The 13,554-nt window shown below is 60.6% G+C and overlaps 1 protein-coding gene across 12 annotated transcripts in view; it reads right to left on the bottom strand.

Annotated features, from left to right (window-relative positions):
- TNS3 (tensin 3) overlaps positions 1-13,554 on the bottom strand; it is a 150,864-nt gene that overhangs the window by 72,494 nt on the left and 64,816 nt on the right. For all 12 annotated transcript variants that reach the window (XM_064482387.1, XM_064482388.1, XM_064482392.1 and 9 more), the window contains 5 exons: positions 13,218-13,389; positions 11,503-11,553; positions 8,599-8,721; positions 5,772-5,836; positions 3,067-3,150 (listed from right to left, as the gene is read on the bottom strand). In XM_064482387.1, coding sequence (XP_064338457.1) covers positions 3,067-3,150; positions 5,772-5,836; positions 8,599-8,721; positions 11,503-11,553; positions 13,218-13,367 — 473 coding nt within the window. In that variant the 5' untranslated portion in view covers positions 13,368-13,389. The remainder of the gene's footprint in view (positions 1-3,066; positions 3,151-5,771; positions 5,837-8,598; positions 8,722-11,502; positions 11,554-13,217; positions 13,390-13,554) is intronic.

Raw genomic sequence — 13,554 nt, 5'->3', positions numbered from 1 at the left:
GGGGACCCACGAGCACACAGACCAGGTGTCAGGAAGGAGGGGCGGTGGTCAGTTTGTTTCACGGTTTTGTGCACACGCAGAGGGTCCTCCACTTCCACTGACACAGCCTGGCCACCACTGCCACCCAGCAGCCAGAGGTGGACGTTGCTTCTTTCGGGTGAGGAGGGTCAAGGGTCAGGGTGACGGCAGAAGGAGACCGTTTCCCTGCAAGCTCCCAGAGCCCGGGCTGCGCTCCCAGGGGTCAGAGACGGAACTGAGGCGGGCATCCCCCTGCCTGGGCCCTGGGCGCACTGCCCAGCGGGGCCAGTTCATCACAGGATTGCGCCAAAAACCCTCCTCTCGAAGCAGCTCGTGTGTAAATTCTCACCTGCCCGTTTCAGACGTCTGCCGTGCATGCAGACTTCTCACCTTTCCAGGTGAATCAAAGACATAAAGTGTTAGGATGAAATGCAGCCGAGTTCCTCCTCCCCGCGCTTCCTTCGTCGGGAAGAAACACAAAAGTCATTTTGTACGTTGGAGTGTTTCCTATTCATGAAGCGCCACTTCCCGGCGATCCTGCTGCCTGACCTTGTGGAGCTGAAGTCGTTGCGGCCGCAACTCCCGAGCCCCAGGCCTGGATTTCGTGACACTGCAGTTTTACCACCCGGTTGTTAGACACCTGACCGGGATCGGAACGGCCTTTCAGGAAAACCTCCGGAGGGAAGACCTGCACGAGTGCCCCTCTGCACCTTCCCTGCTTCCCATCCAAGGTCCTCCCGGACACTCACGGCGTCGTGTCAAAAATGGGAGAAATGGGGAGGGAGTCGCTCAGGGGTGGAGCGTGTGCTTAGCAGGCACAAGGTCCTGGGTTCCATCCCCAGCCCCTCCTCTAAAAATAATTCAGTAAAACTACCTACCTCCCCTCCATCCAAAATGACAGAAATATTCCAAACCACATAATCCTACAGCCTGGGGAACGTTCGGCTACTAGACACCCAGGAATCCCGGGGTCCGCATGCCCGGACTTTGGGCCTCCCCCTCGCCTCACAGAGGGGACACAGGAACGACCCCGCCGGGGACTCCCCAGGGTCCCTTCTTTCCCGCACTCCTGCGAGGGGTTTGCTGCCCCAAAGGAGCTGGTCACCTGTCGTCCCCCCACCGCTCTCGGAGGGGGTACCCCAGAAGCGTGTGTCGTCTCGCTCCTTCTGGGACCAGGGAAGTGGAGGAAAGGGTGAGCTTGCCACCACTTCACTCATCACTCCCGCCGGGCTGTGTCGACGAAGTCCGGAGAAGAAGTTTCTTTTCTTAATTCCCCATCAAACTGAAGGGGCCTCCACGTTCACGGGCCACGCTGACACAGCAGGGCCGTCAGCCTCCGCCGGAGGCCGCCCCGAGGCTTCCACCCGCTGCCCTCGGTCTACTCAGGTGACAGGTGCGGGGAGAGGGCACCCCCGCCCAGAAACCCCGCTGGGAACCAGCGACTTCCAAGGGGCCTCTGTTGCCGCAGACCACCTGCTCGGTGGCTTTTAGGAGGAAGGCACAAAGTGACAGAGAATCTGCCGTCCTTTGGACGGGCCTCCGGACTCCCAGGCCTGTAAACTAATCACACGAAGGCCGGAGGAGCCTTGCTGCCAGGCTCTGAGCTTCCAGAACACAAGCCTCAGCTCGTGAATCCACTCTCACCACCAGACTGGCTTTGAGATGGTTTCCTGAGCTCAGTCCTGAAACGGCCTGCAAGGCCCGCCCTCGGGGCCGTCTGGGGCCATAGCCACGGCTCCCACCCCGGCCTGTGCCCGCGGACGTGGTCACCGCGCCTCCCGGAGGTCTCAGACACTCCTGCAGTGCTTCGCTCAGTCGTGACAGGCTGGATTACTGTGTGACCAGCATCTTCCCCGGCAGGCGCTGGGCGGGGTGACCTGCGGGGCTGGAGATGAGCCTCGGAGTGCAAACGTAATCCACGCCGCCCTGACCACTCGTCATCGCTCCAGCCTCCGTCCTTACCAGATGCACCATGACCGGGGCACGTCAGAGGGAGAAGTTCCCCTCCTCAATCAGTGCTGTTAAAAAGCTGCAGGGAAGGGCGACCAGCACCCGTCCCCGGTGAGCGCTGCGCTCTGGGCTGCGCTACCCCTGCTCACCCTCTCGCCAGGGCGCGTACGAACGTCACCGTTTTAGAAAAAGCTCAGCCCAGAAATGACACTCGCTGGCTCAAAATAGAACACGGGGCCGTTTAACTGCAAGGCTAATAAAATCCTGGTTTTCCTTGGTGACTCACGTGTCCCGCGGTCCCACACCCACAACGCACGCCCCAGACACGGGAATCGCCCAGGACAGAGCAGCAGGAGCCTCTGCGGTCCCCGAGGCCCCTTCCCCAGTGGAAACATCGCGACTCGGCCCTGAACCAACACACACCCGTGGCCCTGCCTCCCCCCGGGTGCGGCTGGAACTTTCTGTGCCCCGCATCTGCGGGCCCAGCCCTCAGCCCTGGGGAAGCAGACGTGAGCACAGGAAAACCATCTCGGTAACTGTTTGCTTTACAGTGAAAACGCGGTGACCTTAGCCCCCCAGCCCCACCTGCAGAGAGAGGGCGTCTGCCGGGCACGGGCTGCCGGCACCCGGCGCTGCTCCATGGGCCTGAAGGCGGCGTGGCTCACCTGGGGGCAGCCTGCTCCCCGGCCCTCCGCAGCTTCTGCCTCTGAGGCTGACGCCGGGCGCAGGGGCCACCAACCCCAAACCCACGTGTCCACACTCGTCCTGGAGAGCCCGCGGCCGCATCCCACCGCCCGCGGCCGCCCTGGCAGAGGCCGCGTGGCCCCCCGCTCAGCTCAGACGCAGCTCCCCGCCCCCGGTCCTGGAGGCAGGACACCAGCCAGGTGCACGGAGGGACCGACGACTGAGCGCGGGGAGGGGACCCGGGTCCACGCCGGAGCCGGCCAGGGCGGGTCATGATCCACCCCGGATCCACCCCGGGCACCGACTACCACCCCTCCTGCCTCGGCCGCTCCCAGGAGGCACCCCCTCCACCCCGACATCCTCAGGCGTGAGGCCTCGTCGGCCTTTGCGCTCTGACTCCGGGACGACACGCACCGTTTCTGGGAAGGCTGCATCAAAGTCGAGACTTTGTCATCATAGAACTTCTTCATGGCAAATCTGTCGAGGGCCTGGTCGGCACTGGGGAAGCAGAGGGAGAGGGTTAGCCCCACGGCCACCACGGGGGCCCCCGGGCTGCTCTGAGGGACCCGCACCCTCAGGAGCCCCACCGCCCGGCACACCCACTCAGCACCTCCTCTCGGGCCTCCTTCCCCCACCAGAAGATGAGGGGCCGAGGGGGCCGGGCCTGCAGAGTCTGAGTCCCTTCTACCGGGCATCACTGGGCCCCACGCGCGGTTGGCAGGGGGTCGCCCGCCCCCGCTTCCCGCAGGCGGGCTCAGGCCTGGCGTCTACTCTCCTGCCACATGGGCGCCACATGGGGGCAGCATCAGTGGGCTCTGCGGAGGCCAGTGGGCACACCCAGGCCTCTGGACCAGGAGGGGCCCCGCACGCCCTGCAGTTGGTGTGGCCCACCAGCCGCACGAGGCGAGTCTGGGACCCGCAGGGGACACCCTGAGTGCCGTCGGAGAGTCCAGTCCAGGAACAGCCTGAGACGGGGAGAAGGCTTCGGCCGGCAGGGTGGAGAGCTGACCGAGGCCGTGTCTCCGAAGTGACCGCCACGCCGGCCACTCGGTTCTCCAACAGCCCACGGGACCTTAAACTCCAGCCGCACGGGGCCCACAGGTTCACCCCGGATGGGCACTTGTGCAGCTTCCTGATCTGACGTCAGCACAAGCCGAGGGGCAGGATGCACAAAGTCCTCAGATCACCTGAGCCCAAACCTTCCTTGAAACCCTGATCACACACAATGTGGCCCTTCCCTGGAATGTGTGTGTGTGCGCGCGCCCCTTCCGGAAAACGGGGCGTGCAGGAACGTGGATGCCATAAAGACCTAGACAAGCACGCAGAGACAGGTGCACAGACGGACGGGCTGCTCCCGTCCGTCTAACAAGGGGCCGGGCGGGGCCTGCACGGAGGCGGGGGGGTGCAGGCGCCCTGAATGTCTTAGACTCTGCATGTGCATGTGTTTTAAGTCACAAAGCAGAGTTCCATACCCACACGTGCATTTCTAAGCCTTCCGTCCCCTGGAATTCACTTGTACTAAACGCTGACACTGCATTGTGGCCAGCATTCAAGACGTCAGAACCGACGCTTTATCGACCCTCATCTTCCTGGGGCCGTTACAAGAACGTTCTTCCTCCTTCATGACCTGAAGTGTCTGCTCTGAGATGCGCACGGTGTGTGGCAAAGGCCTTACAGACGTCTGCTCCCTAGGACTTCTCTGCTTCTGGGAAGAATGTGTAAGAGGAACCAGTAGGAATGACTGAGATGTTCTTACTGTGTGTCTGGCTGGGGCGTGACGCTGTGCACAGGAAACTGACACATTGTAAACTGACTACACTTCGTTTTTTTTTTAATGGGGGGTAAAAAAGATGTGCTGGTGAGAACGCATGCATCTCATGCGTGTGTTAGGGACACAAGATCACAGAAGGAAGCAACCGAAATTCTAAAGAAAAACTTCAAACGACCCGGAGAGGCAGTGTCAGTAAATGCTTAAATACATGACACCCTGTCCACCGAGCGGTGAACGGTGTGGCCACTGAAATGACGTCAGCAAAGACATTTAGGAAGGAGCGTTCGTTGAGGAAAGCGGGTTACAGCGAGCGTGGTGGGTCACTCCATCTTTGGGAGGGGGCACCAGCGTCACCCCCACTTCCCAGGGGAGGCCCCGAGGCTCGGAGCCGCCCGCGAGGGCCTCCTGACAGGCGTAGCTGAGACACACTGACTATTTGGAAAGAGCAGGGCTTTTAAGGAGGGTGTCGGTGACGTGCTGTGAGTGAAAAAGCTGCGTGTCCGCGCTTTCCAAAAACGCGGGCCTGCCCAGGGCACCGGAACGCTGGCTCCGGACAGAGCCGCCGTGTCGCGGGCAGACGAGAGGAGCGCCCCGCAGCCCGCCGGGCGGAACCGGCTCCCTGACCGAGTCCCTGGCTTGTCGAGGGAGGCGGCGTGACCAGGAAGCCAGGTGGTCCGCACACACAGGTGCTGAGTGTCCCCAGGAAGGGCTCTGATTTGCACCGGGGGGTTGGGCTTCCTGCCTGGCAGGCACGGCCCGCCCCCAGTGTGTTTCCAGAGAAAACACGTGGAAAGTCAGGTTTCACTCCTGAATGCGAGATGGGGAGGCTGATGGGCCGATGTGAATGGGCCTGGATCCTGTCAGAATGGAGGGGTTCATGCCCTGCGAGGGGCGGCTGAACGCAGCCTCGGCTGCAGACGCAAACCCACGGGGACATGCATGTGGTCCCCTGCCCTGTGGACCCCGTCATCCCCGGGGGCCCAGACCCCTCCCGCTCACAGGCCATGAGACCACGAGCGAGCTGCCTGCGCCCGCCAGGCCCCAGTGTCCTCACCTCTGAAGTGGGAGCGAGGACTGCCCTGCCGTGACGATGCACGGAGCGCAGGTGAGCAGTGACACGGCCCCGCCCCGGCTCTGCTAACTTGCTTCATCTCCCGCGGAAGGACCCGGAGTGACCCTCGCCCCACACCTAGGAAAGCGTCTCTCTCACGGCCGCACGCCCCGAGCTCGCGGCTGGGTCTCCAGGCACCCGGGACGCGCCGAGCACACGGCCGGCCTCAGCCTGCAGGTCGGCTCCCAGCCGGGCCGCCTCCCCCCCACGCCCAGGGCAGCGAGGACGGCCTCCTACCTGGCGGAGACGTTGGTGAAGTGCATGTAGGACGAGATGACCACCCCGATGCGTCCCTTCCCGCCCTGCAGGAGGGGAGAGAGGTGGTCAGAGCGGGGCGCAGCCCTTCACCCCGTGGCACGGCACGGAGCCTGTCTGGAGGGGAGCGTCCTCCGTGCAGTCCTGCCCCGGGGCGGGGCACACGCCTACGGGAGGCCGCTGGCCGGCAGCCGGCCGAAGCAGGTGCTCCCCGGGCATCCAAGGACGCCCCCCAGGCTGGTCTGCACAGAGGCGGCCACTCGGTTCCCCGTGTCCCAGTGAAGCCGGGGCAGACGCAATGGACACGACTCACGCCCCACGCACAGGCCCAGGGCTCGGAGGGCTGCACACACGGCCCAGAGGAGCAGGACAGCCGAGCCCAGCCGGCCGCCAGCATCACAGAGGACCAAGGAGCCCGGACAGGGCAGCCCGGCAGGACCGAGGTCTCTGGGCCACCATAAGCCGGCTGCAGGCACCCGGGCCCCGTGACGGGCCCCCTCCGCCTGGTGGAACCAGGGACCACCACCTTCCGGAACACACCACCACGACCCCGGACGGCGGTCGGCAGACCAGCCACCTCCGCCCATGCCCGGAGCACCAGCCACCTGTGAGTTAACAGCTGTTTTTACACTTTCAAACAGCTGAAGAAAAACCAAAAGAATGCCATTCCAATGACACATAAAGTCACGTGAACGTCACACATCAGTGTCCCCGGGGAAACTCTGTCAGAACACGGCCACGCCTGGCTGCTCAGGAACCTCAGGGCTGTGTCCACCAGAGACAGGAGGTGTGAGGGGCCCACGGGGCCCAGAGCTGTGGGTGCTCATCTAGGTCTCTCCAGAACAGTGTGCGACAGCCCTGGTCCAGAATCACGTGGGTCAGACGGCTGCGCCACCAGCACGCAGGTCCCCGGTGCGTCATGGACAGGGGAGGACGGAGGACACTTGGGGCTGGATTCTGACGTGTGAACACCATCGGGAGCGTCCTCCCCTCGGCCTTGTGACCCCTGTGTCCTCACGGACGCTCAGTGCACTCAGGCAGACGCACAGCCAGTCGTCCACGCCGGACCCCAGAGCCTGCAGCTGGAACCGTGCACCCCCCGGGGGGCTTCTGGTGTCAACCCTGCACGTGGACAGCGCCTCCGCCCAGTCCGCACACGCGGGGGCCTCGGCGCAGCCGTCCCCAACCACCAGCCGCTGTTTCCGGGGCGCTGCTGACGGGCAGGAAGTCTTCAAGCACAAGCAACCGTCCCTGGGACTTGAAGTTTTCATCCGGATCACTGATCACAGGATTCGCCGTGAACATTCCTCTCCAACGACTCCAAACTCAGCGGTGCAGAGGCCGCAAAACCGTCCGGAAGAATCACAGGGTAGTTCTACTCAACTGGTACCGGCGAGTAAGGGGGGTCTGGGGACACATCCCAGCGAACGCCACCCCGTGTACCCACCTGGGCAGGGCCGTGGCAGGCCGGCCCGTCGGCCCCACGCACTGGGCCCTCTCCTGGGAGGAGGGGCGCACCTGCAGGCCCAGCATGTCTGGACAGACGTCCGCGACGTCCCGCCAGCAGCAGGGTGACCGACTTCCCTCAGCATCCACGCCTGCAGGTTCCGATCACGAGGCCGCTTCTCCCCCGCAGCACATTTCCTAGAACGTCTCGGGAAGGGCTCACGGCCTCCCCGACAGCGTTGAGGTGGGCAAACCGCTCCCGAGACGTTTCAAGGTGTTGCCGGTGAATCCCACTAACAAGACGCGACCGGAGAGCCGAGCGCCGTTTAGGAAAGGGCGCGCTCTGGAGGTCTCTGCATGCCAAGTCCCTTGTGGTCCAGAGATGATCAGCTTCACTTGTCTCTTCAAAGACGCAGCTTTTGATTTCACTACTTTTTCTCTCTTGTTTCTCCATTTTAACTTGGTTAATTTGGCAGGACAACCACTGGAACCACCTGGCTGCTGGCGAGACAACGTGATCACGTCAGAGGCGAGAGAAAGACAGGCAGAGAGACGCCTTCTGTGCGCCCGGCGGCTCTTCCTTGGGCGAGCGACCGTCAGGTCCGGGGCATGGGAGCTTTGTCTCACCCTCGGGGCCGGTCTCAGGGCTCCTGCGCGGCCACAACACGAAGGGGTGGCTCTTTTAAACGCAGGTCCCTGATGCAGAGGGCTTTGTGCAGCTTCTGAGCGTGCCAAGTCGGAGAGAAGAAACGCTGCCAGGCGGAGACGTCTTCACCTACGAGACGTGCTGATGGCCTCGGAGTTCAGTGTAAAATGCCCGGAGCAGGGGCAGCCCCTCCCTCCGGGCCGGAGCCCGCCCTCCACACCTTCCCTGGGCAGAGCTTTCCTCTCCCGGCGCGGCACGAGCTCACGGTGTCTAGGGAAAGGATCAGGCGTGAGGAATCGGGGGCTGCGGGGAAGGCTAGGAACACTCCAAGGCAGCCGAGAAGCTGCAGAAGCAGGAGACGGGAGGAGGGAGGGAAGCGGGTCCGGGCGGCCCAGATGCTGCCCCTGCCAGGGTGGACACATCCCATCCCATCGGGAGCCTGCCGGGGAAGCAGCCTGTCCGCTGTGTCCCGCCAGTTCGGCCGCGCAGAGCAGACGGCCCGCGTCGTAGCAGCGCCCTGCTTCTGCAGAAGGGGCTTCTGTGGAAAACAGTGCGTGGAAATGAAGGCACGCGCTCTCCTGCGGTATTTTACTGCGTGCAGCTCAGCCCCACACGTGCTGAAGCCGGACGCTGGGAGGCTGCAGGACTCTTGGTTTTTTTTTCCCCTAAGGATGAGTATGAAAACTGACCCACAAACCCCAGCGGGCGGGCGCTCACCCTGCAGTGAATGACGACCACATGCTGGGGGTCGCTGTTCAGCCAGGCCTCCTGCGCCTTGCAAATGGTGCACACCTTGTCCAGGGGCGGCGCGTGCAGCTCGGGCCAGCCCACGTCCAGGATCTGCGGGGCACACAGAGAAGGTGATGACGGTGCGAATGAGAAGGGTGCCCCGCCGTATCAGTGAACAAAGGATGCCGCGGCCGTCCAGCCCTCAGCCGCTGCCCCACCCCCAGTGGTGCCCGGGGGGACTCAGGACGGGGGGGACAGGACACTGGCCCTGGAGAGCTCAGGTGCACATCCAAGGTGACTCCAATGAGCCCAGACTTTGCACCTTCCCTTACATAAAAAAAGCACTAAATCCCTTAACCTGAGATGCCTGGTTTTCATTAATTAACAGGCACCGTTTCATGTTCCGACTACCCCGTCTTTGATGCAACATCTCATATATCCTGGCTCCTCCCCTACCCCTTCAGAGAAGTCCCTCCGAGAGATCTGAGACGCTGTCTCCCGGGCTTAAGTCCTCAGTTTCTTCCACCGAATAAAACCTCGTTCTCAACTATTAGGTTGTGCTTTTTTTTTTTTTCCCCCAGTCGACAGTGTTTCTTGCCTTCTTTTTTTTTAATTTAGCAAAATATTTCATTTTAGGGTCAAGAACAACACTGCCTGTTCCTCTTCTAAAACATAGTGGGAATTGCGGCCAGGCTGCTTTACTGCACAGAAGAACATGAAAGATTGTGTTTTCCCCCTGGGGTCTTCGCTGTTTTTCTGCGGCTGGGAGGGCAACTCGGGGAACGGCTTTCGGGAGCCGCCGAACGCCTGGCTCACGGGGAGAAGCCCCGCCTGGCCGGCCCTGGGTCGGGGTGCTTGGCCCCAGCCGCTGCCAAGATTCCTCCGCTCAGACTGCAATGGCAGCTTGGGAAAGCTCGCAAGCCACCCCTGCGCCCACTCACGGGGCATATAACTTCTCCTCAGAGGAGAGGGCCCTGCCCTGCAGGGAGGAAGGCCTCCGAACCTGGGTCACAACCGAGAAACACAGAAAGCCATCGTCACGTGACGAGGTCTGTGCGCAGACACACACGCCCCGGTCTACACCCGCGGGCGCAAGGGTGTCATCTTTGCTTTCCTCTCCTTTCTTCAGCGGGGAGGGGAGGCAGAGCTCTGTCTTCTTATAAAAGCAACAGAAATTGTGCCAAATGATGGTGCAATTCAGAAACAGGCCGGGAGCAGAGAAAGTCACACACCCCTTCCCCACTCGGAGCCGACAGCCGTACGGTGCCATGACCCCCTTGCACTGCATTTCTGTGCACACTGCGCAGAGCTGAATCCCTGTTAAGACTTAAATCCTCGCTTCTGCCTTGTTGACCAGCAGTGACACAGGCAGCTCACCGCGCCCTGCTTTGTATTCCAATGGCTCCAAATATCCCAACGTGTGGAATATATATATATATATATATATATATATACATGCACCATATATACCATAACTTACACTTACAACAATCCCCAAAATGTCCCCTAAATCTTGCCTATTAAAAAGAACACTGTACCAAAAACAAAGAATATTGAGGGGAGGGTCTAGCTCAGTGGTAAAGCACGTGCTTAGCATGCACAAGGTCCTGGGTTCAACCCCCGGGACCTCCATTAAGTAAATACATTAAATATATTAAACAGACAGATAGATAAACTCAATTATCTCATTATCTACACCCCCAAAAAAATAATGGATGGAGAGGGGAGAGCTTTGAGGTGAACACATTCCAGATCTGATTGTGGCGGTGGTCTCACACACACACACACACACACAGCTGCAGGGAAACCCAGTGGAAGCTTCATGCAGTCTGTGGATGGTACCAAGGTCCACTTCTTGGCATTAATATTTCACTCTGAGTTATGCAAGACATGACCCCCAGGGAAGACAGGGCCAGGGCTGCGTGGGATCTCTCTGTATTATTTTTTTCAACTTCCTGTGAATTTATAACTATTTTGAATTCTAGAAAGGTTAATTAAAAAAATCAGTCATAGAAAGGAGGGTATTAGCTCAAGTGGTAAAGCACATGCCTAGCGTGCATGAGGGTCTGGGTCCAGACCCCACAACCTCCTCTAAAAACAAATAAATAAACAAACCTAACTCCCCCTCCCAAAAAAAATAGATGAAACAAAATTAGTCCTGGATGTGAACAGTCCCTAACACCCCTTCTTACGTCGAATCCCACAAAGACCTGCTGAGGCGGGAAGCCCCATAAAAAGACGGGCAGGACCCCCAGGCAGGGCCACTGCTCTCCTGCCAGCACCACCCGGCTCCCTGGCCCAGAGGCTCGCTCTCACTTTTTGCCTCTGAACCGGCTTACTTACCCCTAAAATTCTATTGGTTCCCTGAGCTCACTTCTGATTGGTCCATTTGTAGTGCTTTATTTGCATGGAGCTCACTAGTGATTGGTTATTTCTCTCACTCCTGATTAGTCCATTTCCCTCACTCCTGATTGGCCCATATGTAGTATTTCATTTGCATGGAGCTCACTTCTGATTGGTTATTTCTCTCACTCCTGATTAGTCCATTTCCCTCACTCCTGACTGGTTATTTCTCTCACTCCTGATTGGTCCATTTTTACAAAGCTTGTTCCTAATTAGTCAACTTTCGTTAGACCTTATTTGCATATGATGTTGCAAAGTGGAAACTGGCACCTATAAAAGCCTGTGTAAACCTATAGCCGGGGTCCAGAGCCTGGAGTGTTAACTCCTCTGGGCCTGCTGGCGTAATAAACCTGGGTTCTCCAACCCTCCCAGTGCTGCTTGGTCTCTCGCCTGGATCCAGGTTGCTGTCACAACTGAGCTGTGACACACTTTTCTGCAGCACTGCCACAAACTACTTTCGTACAAGCAGGACAAACATCATGGACCTACCTTTGGGTTAAGCTTTGTCAGGTCATATCTCTTTTCCGAAAGGTTTAACACCTACGGGGGGAAGAAGCAGCCGTTAGTCAAACTGTCACCCTCAGGGGTCAGAGAGGAGAGACTTGCCTTCTCAGTGCCGTTTGCCTTCGAGGTATCAAGGAGGATGGAAGACTGAGGTGTATGGCGTGTAACTGTCACGGAATGAAAAACCAACAAAACAAACAGATGTTTCAGGCCGGCAGACACACCCAGAGGGCGCGGCGTTCCTGGGAGGATGGCAGCAGGGTGAGGAGATCGTCCCTGCCCTGGAGCTGCGAGGGGACCGGTCTGGGAGGCCCCAGGGCCACATGCTGTGCCCCTGGACCAGTGTGGGCTGTGGAACCGACCACACCCCTGGGAAAGCAGAAGGGGAACAAGGGGGTACTTCAGCACAGACCTGGGTCCTGGCTCTTTGCCTCCCGTGCCCTGGGACATGTGCCCTTTAGCATCTCCCTTGAAGGGCCAGCGCCTGGGGCTAACACACCTCACCCTGGAGGGTCAGTGTGCCGGTGGGGGTGCTCTGTCCCCGCAGTCACCTGTCAGAGCAGACAATTCAGATGTCCTTGGGGAAGACAGGTGCAGTCTGGGGTCCTTAGAGTTGCAGAAGACACTGCATATCTTTCCTCCAATTTTTCTGAGTTCCTTGTTCCCAAAAGTGGTGGGGACCCACACTCTTGCTGTTTGCAAGGGGGGCTGTGGCCTCAACAAGGCCCCACCAGCGTCAGGGGAGGACCTGCCCCCCAGCACCAGCCCCAGGCCCTGGCAAGACCCCTGCGGACGGTGAGTTGGAGCAGGGAGAAAGGAGGGACCAGGCTCAGCACATCCACCGCCTGGGAGGGGTCAGGAGGAGACGGTCCACAGGGCAGGTGGCCCTGGGAGGAGGACCGGACACCGCCTCCCTGCGTGGCCCTGGCCGAGCTGCCTCTGGGCCCTGCCTGGCCATTCGTCACCTGAGGGGGCTGATAAGGATGTCGGCTTGGGGTAAAGATTAGAGCTTCAATGAGATACCCGAGGCCACACTGGCAGGTCCAGGGAGGCGAGGAGCTGGAATTTAAGTCAAGTCGTGATCAGAACCCGCGGAGAACACAGACGCAGAGCCACTGACAGGCGCAAGGTTGGGGGAGACAGAGAGGGGTCGGGAAGATGCTGTCCCCCACTTCTCACCGTGGACTCCAGCCAGAGACGCCCCGCGTTTCACAGTGGAGCCGGGCAATGCCCGGTCCTCCTGGCTGACCTCAGGGGGACGGAAAGCAGGCATCCACACCAGGGAGGCCAACCACCACCCCCAACCCAGCAGGGAGGCGGGCCTGGCCCTGCCCAGCGCGGGCCCACGGGGGCCACAGGCCACATGGCTGCACTGGCCCGAGGAGACCTGGGCCTCCCCCAGGACGGCCCTGCCCGGACCACCACGGCCCTGTGAGTCCCTGCTCCCCGGGGACCTCGCTCATGACCCACGGGTCCCAGAGCACCAACCTGTGGCAAGACGGACGGATGGCCAGAGAGACCCCAGGACACAGGGGCGGCTTCCTCGAGTTTCAGCAAGCTCAGTGTCCTCCCAGCCAAACCCGTGATCAGTGTTCCCCTCAGTGTGTTCACCCTATGTCCACCTCCGTCCCCACACTCAGCGTCCCCCACACTTGGCGTCCCCCCACCCCCACGCTCGATGCCCCCCCAGCCCCGCTCACCAGGTAGTTGTCCCCGTGCTTGGACCTCAGCATGCGTGTCACCTCCTGCAGGTTGTGCAGGTAGGACTCCTCGGAGCAGCCGGCAGGGAAGGACACAGCGATGATGCGCTCGGTGATGTAGGTGAGGTCCAGCTCACGGCCGTCCTCCATGGCGGGGCTCCGCGTCGCAGGCCTGGGGGAGGGGCAGCTTTCAGGAGAGGCCCTGAGGACCAGGGCCAGGGGAGGGGGGACGTTCGCTCTGTGCACGCCGGACCTGATGCCGGCACCTGCAGGATTCTTGTCCACAGTCTGAGTACTTCCCGTCACGGGAGGGCCCGCGTCTCAGTGGCCTTAACAG

This window comes from Camelus dromedarius, chromosome 35 (genome assembly GCF_036321535.1).
Source record: "Camelus dromedarius isolate mCamDro1 chromosome 35, mCamDro1.pat, whole genome shotgun sequence".
NCBI lineage: Eukaryota > Metazoa > Chordata > Mammalia > Artiodactyla > Camelidae > Camelus > Camelus dromedarius.
The sequence above is the reverse complement of the archived record's forward strand: the minus strand, read 5'-3'. Positions and strand labels throughout refer to the sequence as shown.